At 45.0% G+C, this 14,124-nt stretch overlaps 1 protein-coding gene across 1 annotated transcript; it reads right to left on the reverse strand.

Moving 5' to 3' along the window:
• Positions 1-444: 444 nt before the first annotated feature.
• Positions 445-12,078, reverse strand: LOC144325709 (boophilin-G2-like). Its single transcript, XM_077919804.1, has 6 exons — positions 11,991-12,078; positions 7,343-7,519; positions 5,937-5,975; positions 4,865-5,044; positions 2,594-2,672; positions 445-520 (listed from the first exon to the last, which is right to left on the reverse strand). The coding sequence occupies exons 1-6, from the start codon at positions 12,076-12,078 to the stop codon at positions 445-447; spliced, it is 639 nt and encodes a 212-aa protein (XP_077775930.1).
• Positions 12,079-14,124: the final 2,046 nt, after the last annotated feature.

Here is a 14,124-nt window from a genome sequence, read left to right on the forward strand (position 1 = left end):
TTTCGGAATCGTTTCCAGCATAAAAGCTCCTTAACGGAAACACGTCTTCTGGACTCACGGCGTGACAGTTTCCGGCGAGGAGTGGGTCTCCCTATGGGAGCTTCAGATACCCCCCCACTGCTCTCACTGGAAGAGTCCCTGAGCCCTCCCCCCTGCTCGCTTTCCCTCGGAGATCCACCTCTCCCCTTGCTAGTTCCTGCTTCAGCTGCTGAGTCTCTCCCAGCTTGCGTGAGCCCTTCCACCAGAGACCCACCTCTCCCTCTGCTGGTTCCTGCTTCAGCTGCTGAGTCTCTCCCAGCCTGCGTGATCCCTTTCACCACCGGTTCCTCCGATGGCAGTTCCCTGACAATATCCTTCCTAACTTGCACTGGCAAGTTCCTTTCCTTAGCAGAGTGCATTCCCCTTTACCCAGCAGTACACTCTTCAAGGCACTGGGTGAGGAAATTAAAGTTGTTTCCCATTGCCTTTGCAGCCACTGTAAATGAAGATCCTGCACATCTTGCTCTTAACATCATAGTAATAATTTCAATGGAAATAATTACAGTTTCCATATTCTGGAAGGAGTGTGCATTTGCTAGGCATAGTTTCTGGGGGAAGGGTGGGAAGAGGATGAATGAGAAGATCCATAAAAGTTATCCATTCTTGTGAAACAGAAAGGAAAATTCCATTCCCTCAAATAATCCCGGGAACTGTAGCTTCTAGGGGTATGAGGAATCATACCTGTATAGACCACTACAGGACTCTTTTGTTGGAGGGGGGCCATGTGCTCTTGATGTGCTTTCAATGTTTGGTGTGTACAAAGCCATTCTTTCCAAAGGCTTTATGGAGGGGGCGGGTATGTGTGCTCCCATGTCATGATTTGGGAGCACAATAACTTCAATTTGTATTCTGAATGTTCTTATGTGATGCCAATAAAGGTTACTTGACTTGAATCACTTCAATTGACTCTTTAGCACTGTTTCCAGAGACTTTCCTGCACTCTGTTTTGAAAGCACACTAGAGAAACTACACTTCCTGGCCTCTAAGAGACGCTGCTTTTACCTTTAGGAAAGTCATAGAGAATAAAGGAAGAGTTACATTCCCTCTAACACCTCATATTGCTGCAAGTTCAAATGTCAAGATATGAATTTATGAAACTGAATTTGTAAATTAGAAACCGAATGGTGAATTCTGACAGGGATTCTGTCAGTTGCTTTTTAAACGGAGGGGAATAGGGGTCTCTAACAACTCTCAACACCCAGAGCAATCTACAGGTCCCATGCCAGAAAACTGTCATCATGATGGCGCTAGCAGTGGCGTAGAGTGGGTTGTCAGCACCCGGGGCAAGGCAAGTAATTTGCGCCCCCTAACCCGTGGATTTGTGCCCCCTAACCCGTGGATTTGCCCTAACCCCAGATGTTGCGCCCGGTGTGGCCGCCCCCCCCTGCACCCCCCACGCTACGCCACTGGGCGCTAGTCCAACCCTCCCAACCCTATCCTGTCTGCAGGGGATGTCTGGCAGCTTGCAGACTTGAAGCCCATGAGGGCCAGAAGTCTTACTTGCTGAATAGGCAAAGAAATCCTGCTTCTTGGACAAAGGTGCCAATAATCCCACAATGAGGACAAGGAGTGCTGTGTTAATGCACTGCGTGGTGGCTGCTTGATGTGAATGCTCAGTGCTCAGAAGAGCCATGTTATATAGTATTCAACAGTGATATGGAGGGAGATAGTCATTTGGACATCAAACATTTTTTAATAGGCAGGGACATACTGAAATAGCTCTGCTTAGATCAAGACAACCTCCTGCTCGTGAACAAGGACTCTTCCGAAACAGGGACATGGAGGAGTTTGCTTGCATGGCCATCACTCTGTATACCAGCAGAGGGGAACCTCCAGTTGTCGGGCCAGATTAAGCTGAAGAAGGGTCCTATTGTATAGCCTGCAAAACCATTTCCCTCCAGCCAAACGCACTTGCCCCACACCTAATGTCCCATGTGACATTGCATCAGGTGTGTGGCAGGTGAAGTCACAACTGCAAGGAAACCATTGGGAACCTCAAGTGTACGTTCAGCAAGGCCCCCTGGGAGTGGCTATACGAGCAAGTTTTCAATCAGCAACTCTGTAGCTGATTTGCTCTCACGGCAAGGACCATGTGGAAATGCTTCGTTTTCCTGTGCTGTTTGAAATTCAGCCTCTCCAGGAGGAAAGAGCATTTCACCTGATGCCATGGTGATGTCAGATGACTGACAAAGTGGCTCTTGTGGGCTTGAGGAAAGCAGAATCCTGCCCATTGGCCTGGTCCACTTCCCCACCCCTGGTGTATAGGTATATACAGCCAGAGCCAGCCCTATCATTAGGCAGAGTGAAGTGGCTGCCTGAGGCACATGTGACGTCAGGTGTGAGGCAGGTAAAGATGGGGGTCCAAAGGAATGTTTGGGAGCTTGAAAATGGCTACTACTTGTCCCTTGTCTAGTGAGGTTTACTGCCAGCACTGGTCAGCTGATCTGTGATGACAGCAAGGATCGTAAAGGAAAACCATTCTCAGGGACAAGGAAATACTTTGCCTGACGTCATGGTGATGTTGTACGATTGGCAAGTGGGTGCCCACACCTACCTGTCAAAGTGTTCCTTGGAGGTTGGGGAAACATCTGGATCTGGCCTCCTGGCTAAATCCAATCCCTGATCTCTGTTGCCTGAGATGGAACAGGCAATGGTACCCGCACCAAGGTCACATTATACTCAGGTTGTAAAGTAACTTGGCCAGGCTCAGTATAATGAGGGAAAGTCATAGCCTAGAAGGTGAACGAAAGCATGTTTGGAGCCCCACACATGGTGTGTTCTATCAACACATGGTTTCCATAAATCCCCTCATAGCAGCTCTTTCCACTGAACTAATCTGGACTCACCTCTCTCTTTGGAGGCAGACAGATAATGTATGAATTAGAACACTCCATATTAGGGTAAAACCTCTTTCTGATTGGGAGTTGCTACTCTTCTTCAAATAACCATCACTTCTCATTCTCCCCACATTCACAAAAGGGATATGTGGACTTGAATACAACAACTACAACAACAACACTCAAGAAACACTGCCCACAGGGTGCAGAAGAACATGTGAGTTTATTGGCAAGAGCGTGAGAATTTTTGGCAAAGACTGGTACAGCAGGATGAGCCATCTGCCTATACATAAAGGCATGGCTGAGAAAAAGAATGCCTCCTGGTTTCCTCTGCTGCCTTTGTTCCACTGGATTCAATGAGATGTTAGCGGGTGTGAAAATAGAACAGGCGAGCTCTGCACAAGGACTCAAGGTCAACCTGAAGAAAGAAGTGAGAAGTATGAACAATTAAATGTGAAGGTGCAGCGAGACCTGTTTCCACCACAAGGAAAGTTTTGGGGGTATTTTTAGCTTGTGGAGACATTGAGTTACGGGAAACATGAGACAAGTTTATAACATCATGCATGGAAGAATCGGTTGAGTGGTGCAGGCAGCAGATTGACCAGAGAACAGGAGATTGACAGAAATCCCCCACCGCCGCCTCTGTATGCTCTAAAAAGTATAAAATGCATTGGTGGGGTAAAGAAAGAGTGTGTGGTTTTGATATTTGTGGTTATATGACTTCCAATCCATTGAATGTTCTCCCACAGTTTTACTGCATTTTCCTATCATCTTCCCTACTTTAAAAGGTATGGTGTTGTTTTTTAAAGTTGGGGGAGATTTGTCAATTCTGCAAAACAATGACAGTCTAGAATTGGCCCTTGATGGCCCCTCATGGATAACCTTGAGGGCATTTTTGGAAGGGATGCAACGGGGATGGTTCAGAGGTTCAGCCCCAAAAATGTAGAGGGCTGGTATGGCAACTGAACCACCAAATTGCCTTTGTATTAGTTAAAGCTGCATAAACACCGTCAGAACTCAGGGTAATTGTGGGAGAAGTCATGAGCTTTAAATGTGCAGCCTGTGTGAAGCCTAAGTCAAAAAAGAAAAATTGCCACCCACTGGTCACCTCATTTCATAGTAAACAGCAAAAAACAAACCCATCTGAATGACATTAGACATTTATTTATTATGGCCGTAGGCCCATACAGGTAAAAACAACACATAAATAACAGCTTGTGCACGTGGGGAAAAAACAGCCGCTAAAACACCACTATAACAATAAAATGCTATAAGATGGAATGGCATACTACGCCTTAATTAGCTTGAAGTGCTCCTTGGCGCCGCTTTTGGGTAAGGACAGCGACCAGGAACCTAGCCACTTTCAGGGTCGTGTGGGTATCCTTATCCTGCAGGATTTGGGCAAGGTGGGATTTTGGTGGGGTACCCTCTAGTTTCTGTATGATTGATCCCAACAAATTTGCCCGTGGCACATTGAACAAGGGGCAAGTGAACATAATGTGCTGGAGCGACTCCGGCGTCTCCTTATCACATTCGCACATGGCGGGGGCTTGGCCCTTTGAGAATCTATGTCTCAGGACATTGGAGGGAAAAACGTTAAACCTCGCTTTGGTGAAGGCCAGTCTATGGGCAACAGTCGAAAGGGAGGAGAGGTATGATGGAACCCATCTGAATGTTCACCATGCCTGCTCTTGATTCGCTGATTAAGTGAGCGGGTGGGACCAATAACCCAGGCAGCAAGCTCAGCCCAGAGGCTTCCTTTGCTGTCAGAGAACCAGTCCCTGGGTATTCCCACATTGAATTCCCATGCGTGGAGGAATGGCAGCCCACAATGCTGCCCCCCAGAGAGGGTGAGGGGACTTCTCCCTCTCCTATGAAATGAGGATATTGAATTAATGCAGTTGGAACGCAATCATTGCATAAATAACATTCAGAGAATAATGGAAGTTCCTCTCTGGGAAAGTTCTAAACATTTTCTGTGTCCTTACCATTGCCTGCACATGCCCAAAAGCATTCATATTCCTCGTCGAAGTTATTTCTGTTCCCTGCACAGCCAGTGTAGTTGAACGGCTTGCAGGTTCTGCTCCTGTCATCGTAGTAAAAGCGAGGAAAGGCACTGTGGCAGTGTCCCATGTCTAGGGGTTGTTCACAGTAATCAAGCAGAAACTCTGATATTGCAGGGGTAGAGAAAGACAGAAACAAGGTTCATATTTATTACTTGGTTCTTTGAAGGAAATAGAATTTTAAGGTGTCATACTTGTGGTTGCAACCAAGGGCACCAACTTGCCCCCATGTCGTGGGGCAGACCACTGGGCAGGGCTGGGCAAGCATCCCACCGCCACAATGCCGGCCCTCGCACGCTGGGTGGGTATTGGGGAGTGTGGAGTTGGGCCACCTCCTCCTTACAGGACATTGATGGAGAGGCAGAGGAGGAGTGGAGCCACAGGATTTTGAGGGAGATCGGCCCCTCCTTGAAAAAAATGGCGGGGGGCTGAAGACCCCTCAGCCCCCACCACTTGGAACGCCTGGTTGCAACACCTGAGATTATCTCAGTGACAATTATGAAAACTCTGCCCTGGGATTCAACAGTCACATTGACAAGAGTGGAAATGTGGACAACAGATGAAAGAGACCAGTTGGGACTCGTTACATTTACGTTCGTTAAAAAAAGAAGTTATAAATGCATTATAGCACTGTGAAAATTTATTGAAATTGGAACTCTATGAAATTTTCCATTGTGAGTTTTAAAACAGTTTCTTTTCATAGCATTTTCAGAGTGTTTTTTTACAGCTGTGTAGATGCAGTCAAGGACTTAGGATGAGATTATGGTTTCTGAGATTCCTTAAGGCATATTTAGCATACTATCACAGAAAATTCACCAACAGCCTCTGATTTGGTGCAGCCTTTCATAGAAAGTAACAGCTTAGTAGTATAGATACGGCAAAGGAGACCTGAAAAAACAGGCTGCAGAACCGACGAAATGCAGTAGGAGTGGAAGGCAGAATGCATACGAAGGTCAGAAGGAGAATGCCATGGAGCCCTCCTTTACTCAGTCCTTACCTTTAAGTATGTCAGGATTTATCAGGTATTCAGGTATTTCTGTTATAAGGAAAAGGAGAACCATGTTAACCAAATGGCAGAGACTGGAGACCATTTTTATGCTGAAAGTTACAATCGCTACGGAGCAATCTAGAGCAACTCTAGTTAGGGTTCTGTTCTTGAAAAACACTATGCTAAGGACTTACTGCAGCTCAGTTTAGGATCCATTAATGATTGGTAGGCTGTCTTGTCCTTTCCCATGAATATGCTCATAAATTAACATCCTCCCTTATCCATGTGGAGTTTAGGTGAAACGGAATCAGATTAGATACAGTAATTAGATACACCGGTGTGGCAGGAGAGGATGGCAAGCGTGGTGGGAAAATTCAAGGACAATAAAAGATACTTGTTTATAATTACTGCATTTCCCATGTATAATACTATATTTACCCCCAATTTTTTAAAGTTTAAAATTGGGGGTCACCTTATACACAGAACGTTGCAATTATTTACAGATATTTCTTATTGATAACAATTTCTGGTATGGCGCAAGCAAACCTTTATTTTGGAAGTGTGGCGCAGAGAAATAAGTTTGAGAACCACTGTCCCAAGGGATACTCCCCCTAAGGCTGCATCTACACAGTTATAAAAAAACGCTGGGAGGAGGGGGAGTTTCAAAGCTCACAATGGGAAATATCTAGTTCAGATTTCAGCTCTACAGCAACATCTGGTGTTGCAGTGTTTTAACACACTCATAATGTGGTGGGGTTTTTTTACTAATGTAGCTGAGTCCCTAGTCTGATATGTTTCAGATTGTCAGCACAGTGGAACCTCCATTCCTGAACGCCTCCACTATTGTACGTTTTGGCTCCTGAACACCGAAAAGTAAATGCTTCTGTTTTCAAACATTTTTCAGAACCTGAGCGTGCGATGTGGCTTCCACCGAGTGCAAGAAGCTCTTGCAAACAATGGGAAGCTGCGCCTCAGTTTTCGAACGTTTCGGAAGCCAAATGGGCTTCCAGAACAGATTACATTCGAGAACCGAGCTGCCACTGTACAGAACCCTTTGTTCAGCCATGCATTCAGGTGACTTTTGTCACTGTTCTCAAATGATAACATTAAAAAAACAAAATTCTGCACCCTTTCCCTTTTTTTCCTTAGTGCTACACAAGATTTTCTTTCACTTTGACACCTGCAAACTTTCCCTGCTCTAGCATCAAGCTTTCGCACTCTAGAGTCAAAAGTTGCATTTCTTGTGACTTTTTCCAAATCAGCAATGGTTACCCCCTTAGTACCAAAGCCACCCCACTTCCCCCATGTTTATAGTGCAATATGCTGCTGTAGTGGAGCTGCAATGCCACTAGAGAATGCATAAAGTTAAGCAAAAAGTTGATTGAAAAAAAAGACCAAAAGTGGCTCATTCTTACCATACTTTTCGCACTCCTCGTAGCATTCCCTGAAAGAATGGAAATTGTTCTCGTTGTCTCCACATCCACTAAATATGAACATGAAACATCTCTTCAACTTGACATTGTAATAATAGCGTAGCACACTAGATTGGCATTTTCCGAATGAAAAAGGCCGCTTGCATTTTAGAGGTAGCTCTGGAGGAGGAGGAAACGGGGATGTGGAAAGCTCACACATATATAGTAGGTGTAAACCCTATTTCAAAGTCCTGCAGTTCAAACTGCTGAGATTATCTGTTCCAAGTGGGCAATGACTGGAACCCTGGAGTGGCATGCGGGAATGTCAGGGGTTGAAAAAGACCCCACCCATTTCCCAGCCCCTTCGACCCCAAGATTCTGTATCAGGGGTCCCAACTTGAATAAAACATTGGGGGAAGCCAAGATAAGTCCTGCCCTCTAGTGCAAGGGTCTGCAACCTTTAAGACAAAAAGAGCCACTTGGACCCATTTCCGAAGAAAAAACACCTGGGAGCCGCAAAACTCATCATTATAAAAATAACTTTTTTTGTCACTTTTTTATTATTTCTTTGTTTGACCCCTCAAAATTACTCCTCCTCATAGAAATAAATGTTAAATTAACAATTTACCTTTTTTTGTGTGTGTGTTCTTCACTCCCCTTCAAAACAGTGACCAGCGTACATGCCCCCTTTCAATGCAGTGACCAGTGTACATACCCCTTACAATGTAGCAGGCAGGCGGGTGGGAAGGTGACGTTGTGACGGTGCGTGACCAACGCACGCACCGCCCCCATGCGACGTCACAGCCAGTACTGCGCCCGCCACAGTGGGGAGTGTCGGGGCGCACAATGCGCCTCCTCCCCTCGCTAGTATCCGCCCTGGAGCCGCGGCAAAGGTGTAAAAGAGCCACATGCGGCTCTGGAGCCACATGTGGCTCTGGCTGCTGACCCCTGCCCTAGTGGATTCCTACCAATCCAAATGGAAAGCTACACTGCATGAAAAGCTAAGAGGCTTGGGGTTTTCCCCACATGCCCTGATAGCTGTAGGTTATGAGAAAGCTAGAGCAATAATCCACCAATGAATTTGGGATGTGGAACTGCAATGCCACGTGAGCGAGATGAATAAACACCCGGCAATAAAAGATAATGGGAGAGGATTTACCCCAGCAAATTATTTTTCAAAATTACAAATACCCAATCCTTTACCCTCGCTAGATTCAACATGCTACCATCTGCCTTATCGCAGGGCAGATTCGAGGGTAAACCATATGTGGAACGAGTCTGCCCCTGCGGCTTGATAGAGGTAGAAACTGTCTCTCATGTCTTCTTACGCTGCCGTTTCTATGGGGATATACACTCGGTATTTATCACCACTGTTATATAAAAATCTCCAAATGGGTCCGAACTTCAATGTCTAAAACTCCTGGTAGAGGACAAGGATCTAGAGATCACGCTAAGGGTGGCCAAATTCTGTGCAACTGCCGTAAAACTTAGGGAACAAGCTGCACTACCAAAATGATTAAGGTTTTAAATGACAATTTTAGGTTATATTTTAGTGATCAAGATTTAATATATATTTTTAACTGACGCTATATCTGAATTGCCTCTGTTATACCCAAATGCAATTCAATGTATTCCTGTTGTGTTTTATGATTTTCCTGATATTGTAAGTGAGCTGGAACTGGTCTGTGACCGTAATAATAAAGTCCTGCCCCACATAATCAAAAGACTTGGCACACAGAGACCATTTGAATGGAAATGCCCATCAGTTTTGGGGGGCCTGGATCTCATGGTTTGCATATCCTATGTTCCTTCTGCTCCCAAGTCCCACAAAGTGGCAGGCTGAGGCAGTCCCTTCTCATCATCTTGCTGCTTATGTCCTGTCTCTTTTGACTCTCATATTTAGAGGCATCTCCCCCACTCCATTTCTGAATCGTGTTGCAAGCAGCCACAGGAACTCTTACCTTGTTTCCACCCAATTAGCCTGTGTACTTGAAGTGCTGTGAAAAGGACAAGGAGAACAATCTTACTGTACAGCAGATTTGATGTGAGTGTGAAACAGCTTAGATACAGAGTTTTACGGGGAAATGAAAAACAGACCGTTGGACAGCTGATACAATTAGCTAGAGATTAATTCAGGAACTGCTCTTTCCCATCCAGTTCTTAATTAAACATTGTACTATCTCAGGCATAGGCAAACACGGCCCTCCAGATATTTTGGCACTACAACTCCCATCATCCCTAGCTAACAGGACCAGTGGTCAGGGATGATGAGAGTTGTAGTCCCAAAACATCTGGAGGGCCAAGTTTGCCTATGGCTGTACAGTGGTGCCCCGCAAGACGAATGCCTCGCAAGACGAAAAACCCGCTAGACGAAAGGGTTTTCCGTTTTTCGATGCGCTTCGCAAGACGATTTTCCCTATGGGCTTTCCCATTGTGTGCGGACAAACGCCAGCTCCCTCGGCCAGTAAAGTGAGATGAGTGCTGCAACCCCAGAGTCGGTCATGACTGGACCTAATGGTCAGGGGTCCCTTTACCTTTACCTTAGGCAGCTTACAAGAATTTTGGGGTCCCCTCTGAAGTTGAATTTATGGGCCATGGGAGTCTGTAGGGGAAGGGTGTGGAAAGATGGAGTCACCATATGTAGCTGGAAACAACTCCTATTAACATCTTTTTTTTAAAAAAAGTGATGCAGCAGAACATCTCCAGCAGCAGAGAATCAATTCAGTACAACACTCCCTAGAAACACAAGGGCAACATTTAAATAGATTTTCACTTCAAACATTTGGTTGTTTTTAAGGTTTAGGGGAAAGTAGGGGGTATTAAAATTGTCCTTACCAGACGGGTGACACTCAAAAACACATTGGTATAAATCTAGGAAGTTGTTTCCATTGCCTCCGCAACCACTGTAAATGAATTCCCTGCACATTTTGCTCTTAACATCATAGTAAAACTGTGTAAGGAACGTCTTGCATTTTCCATAATCCGGAGTGAGTGTGCATTTTTTAGGTATAGTTCCTGGAGGAAGGATGGGAAGAGGAACAGCCACAGGTACCATATATGTTATCTCATCTTTTGAAGCACAGAAAATAATACCATTTGAAGACATTTGTTAACCCTACATCTGATATCTTTTCTACCAAGTAGCCAAAGATGGAGCCTACACATTGGGACCCAGGAGGCATACACATTAAAGAGCCCAATCTGGAGTCCAGTTGTAAAGTTCAGTGGTGATTTCCCCCCTAGGCTTTAAGAAGACTGCAGGACTTAAGAATAATAAATTCAGTGAATGTCTGTGGGGCCACACTGACAACGAAGCTGTTACACACACACACACACACACACCCGAGGCACTAAAGGCAGCAGATTCCCACATGGAATGTGTTAGTTGCTGTCGAATGCAGTGCATCCATCATTCTCAAGTCAAATGTAGAATCAGCTGCGACTTTGAGCAAAGTTTGCTATTGTAATCCAAACTGAGATCATGAAATAATTTATATTTCCTGCCCATGGGATGCTAGCCCAAGGGCTTTTTAGCCCTATTGATTTCATTTTCTTTTAGCGTTAAGAATGTCTCTCCAAAAGCCAAAGAATGTGATACCTGCCATATGCTTTCAAACTGGAGCTGGAAATTTTCCTAGAAAGGGCACTATCAGCTCATGTGATGTTGCCTGTGTAGACACTATCTGTGTAAAGCAAATTGTGTTCTTCAAAGAATCCTGGGAACAGTAGTTTGTTCTGGGTGCTGTGAATTGTAGCTCTGTGGGCATTGTAGGCCTTGGGGTGGGAGGGATCCATGTGCCTTAAGTGTATGGTGTAGAGGCAGCCATTGTTTCCAAGGGGGAGGGGAAATATGGGTTCTCCAATGTCATTATTTTTGTATAGCATTTTTTTCCTGAGACGTTTCTGGATTTGTTCAACAGGAACTGCGCTTCCTCATCTCTGGGAGATGTTGCTTTTACCTTTAAGAAGTTATAGACTATAAAGAAGGAAACGATTTAAAATCCCGGTGAACACTTCCTATTACTGTAGATTTATGTGTCAAGAGACTTCCAAACTTGAATTTATAAAACTGCATTTGTAACAAAGAAGGGTATGCCTCCCATTTTCACTAGTTACAGGGCAGACTCAAACTATTATACCACTTTAAACATTCATGGCTTCCCCAAAGTACATGGGGAACTGTAGTTTATTAGGGGTGATAAGACTTGTCAGGAGACCCCAAGCCCCTTCCCACAGCAACAATTCCCAAATTTGCCTGGGAAGAAGGCTTGTACATTGAGGAGAAGGGGGTCTCCGAACAACTCTCAGCCCATTGAGCAAGTTACACTTCCAGGAATCTTTCGTAGAAACCATGGCAGTTTAAAGGGGAATAATACTGCTTTAAAGGTAGAGCACAGATGGGACCCTATGTATTCATTAGGGTGAAAGTGTAGAGGCAAGGATACAGGCAGGCTGAACAAAAGGTGAAAAAGCAGAGCATTTCTCTGAGTCTCCCAGAGTCAATGGTGACTTACACATGCCAGAGAACTGTCGCCATGATGGTGCCCAGTGCCCAACCTGCCCAGTCTCGTCCAATCTGCAGGGGATTCCTAACTTGCAGAGAGGCCTGGCATATTGCACACTTGATGCATAGAAGGGCCAGAAGGCTTACCTGCTGCACGGAAAAAACCCTGCACCTTAGAGCAAGGTGCCAATATCCCCATGATAATGACCAGGAGTGTAGTGCTATTGCACTGCATGTTGATGTGAATATTCAGTGCTGAGAGGAACCTCCTTATATAGTATTCAATAGTGATGTGGAGGGAGATAACCACCTGGACATTGAACATAATTTTTTAATAGGTAGGGAACACTCTGAGGCACCTCTGCTCAGATCAAGGTAACCTCCTGCTTGCAAATGAGGACTGCTCTGAACTAGGGACATAGAGGAACTATCTATCAGGTCAATCAGCGTAAACTTGGCATTGCCAGAAAGAGTTCTGTTTCCATTAGATGGTGATACAAACCCACTCTGCTGCCTCCTCCTTCTCTAGGCACCTGTACTTCCTGGCACCTGATGACAAACAACAAGGGATTGTTGGGGGCAGGTAAAGTCATGCCTTCCGACATTGTTGGGTAGAATTCCTAAGGCATTTTGGGAGCAGGCACTCTTTTGTCACCTTGCCCTGCAATGCTTCATGTGGATGCCCTGTGCGCTGGGCATGTCTGCTGATACTTGCAATCTATTTCTTGGCAAAGTTGACTTATGGTGGAGAAATCTTGGAACTAGAGGTTTATCCACCTCTGTTCTGGAGCTTTCCCTGTGAAAACCTGCTCTTTAAAGCTCAGTCAGAGCAAATGTCAATCCACGGAAAGCCCAAATTAATGTTTGCTCCAATGGAGCACTAAAGAACAGGTTTTCAGGGGGAAAGCTCAGAGCAATTTACAGACACACACAAAAACCCCTGCTTAGGTACAGAGCTTTTAAACACTGGCCTGTGCCTGGAAAGAGCAAGGCAAAAGTTAAGTGTGGATGAGCCCTGGGACTATCCCAGTACAGTTTTATAATTTTATGGCTTTGCTTATGTACTATTTTGAACTTCTTAATATGGAGAATTTTGGAATTCTTGGGGACGGTTTTGTGGAGCAGCTACAATCATATAGGGAGACTACTTGGTTAGCAAATTGTTAGTTTTTGATATAATTCCCCAGGTTCTTACAAAGTGGACCCTAGATTCAAAGATATATAAGGAATTAGCTGGGAGATTTCTATCCCCAACAAAGCCCACACTTGTTGTGCTATCAACTCATAGTTTCCATCAATCCCCTCCTAGCAGCTCTTTCTATTTAACTAATCTGGACTCACCTATCTCATTGTAGGCAGATAGATGATGTATTCCTCTGAACTCCATATTAAGGTAAAACCTCTTTTTGATTGGGAGTTGCTACCCTGCTTCAAATAATCTTGCCTTGGTTTAAAAGTTCATCACTTCTTATTCTCCCCACATTCACACTAAGGATGTGTGGATTTTAAGACATTTGGGATAATAATAATAATAATAATAATAATAATAATAATAATAATACTCAAGAAACAGAGCCTGCAGGATGAACATGAAGAACAGGTGAGTTTATTGGCAAGCATGCAAGAATGAAGCCTTTAAATGAAGGCATCATTTTTTGGGAATGCGCATCCTGGTTTCCTCTGGTGCCGTTGTTTCATAGGACCCAATGAGATGGTAATGAATCTGAAAATAGAAGAGGCCAAGCCCTGCACAAAGACTCAATGTGAACTTGAAGAAAGAAGAGGTAAAGGTAAAGGGACCCCTGACCATTAGGTCCAGTCGTGACCAACTCTGGGGTTGCAGCACTCATCTCGCTTTACTGGCTGAGGGAGCCGGCATACAGCTTCTGGGTCATGTGGCCAGCATGACTAAGCCACTTCTGGCGAACCAGAGCAGCGCACGGAAACACCGTTTACCTTCCCACCGGAGGGGTACCTATTTATCTACTTGCACTTTGACGTGCTTTCAAACTGCTAGGTTGGCAGGAGCAGGGACCGAGCAACAGGAGCTCACCCCGTCGTGGGGATTCGAACTGCCGACCTTCTGATCGGCAAGTCCTAGGCTCTGTGGTTTAACCCACAGCACCACCCGCGTCCCAAAGAAGAGGTAGGTAGGAACAATTAAATGTGGCGGTGCAGCTGAGACCTATTTCCACCAAGATGAAACTATACTTTGGGGGGCTGTTTAGTTTGCAGGGATGCTGAGTAATGGGGCACACGGTACAAGTTTATAAAACTAGGT

This window comes from Podarcis muralis, chromosome 15 (genome assembly GCF_964188315.1).
Source record: "Podarcis muralis chromosome 15, rPodMur119.hap1.1, whole genome shotgun sequence".
NCBI classification, from domain to species: domain Eukaryota; kingdom Metazoa; phylum Chordata; class Lepidosauria; order Squamata; family Lacertidae; genus Podarcis; species Podarcis muralis.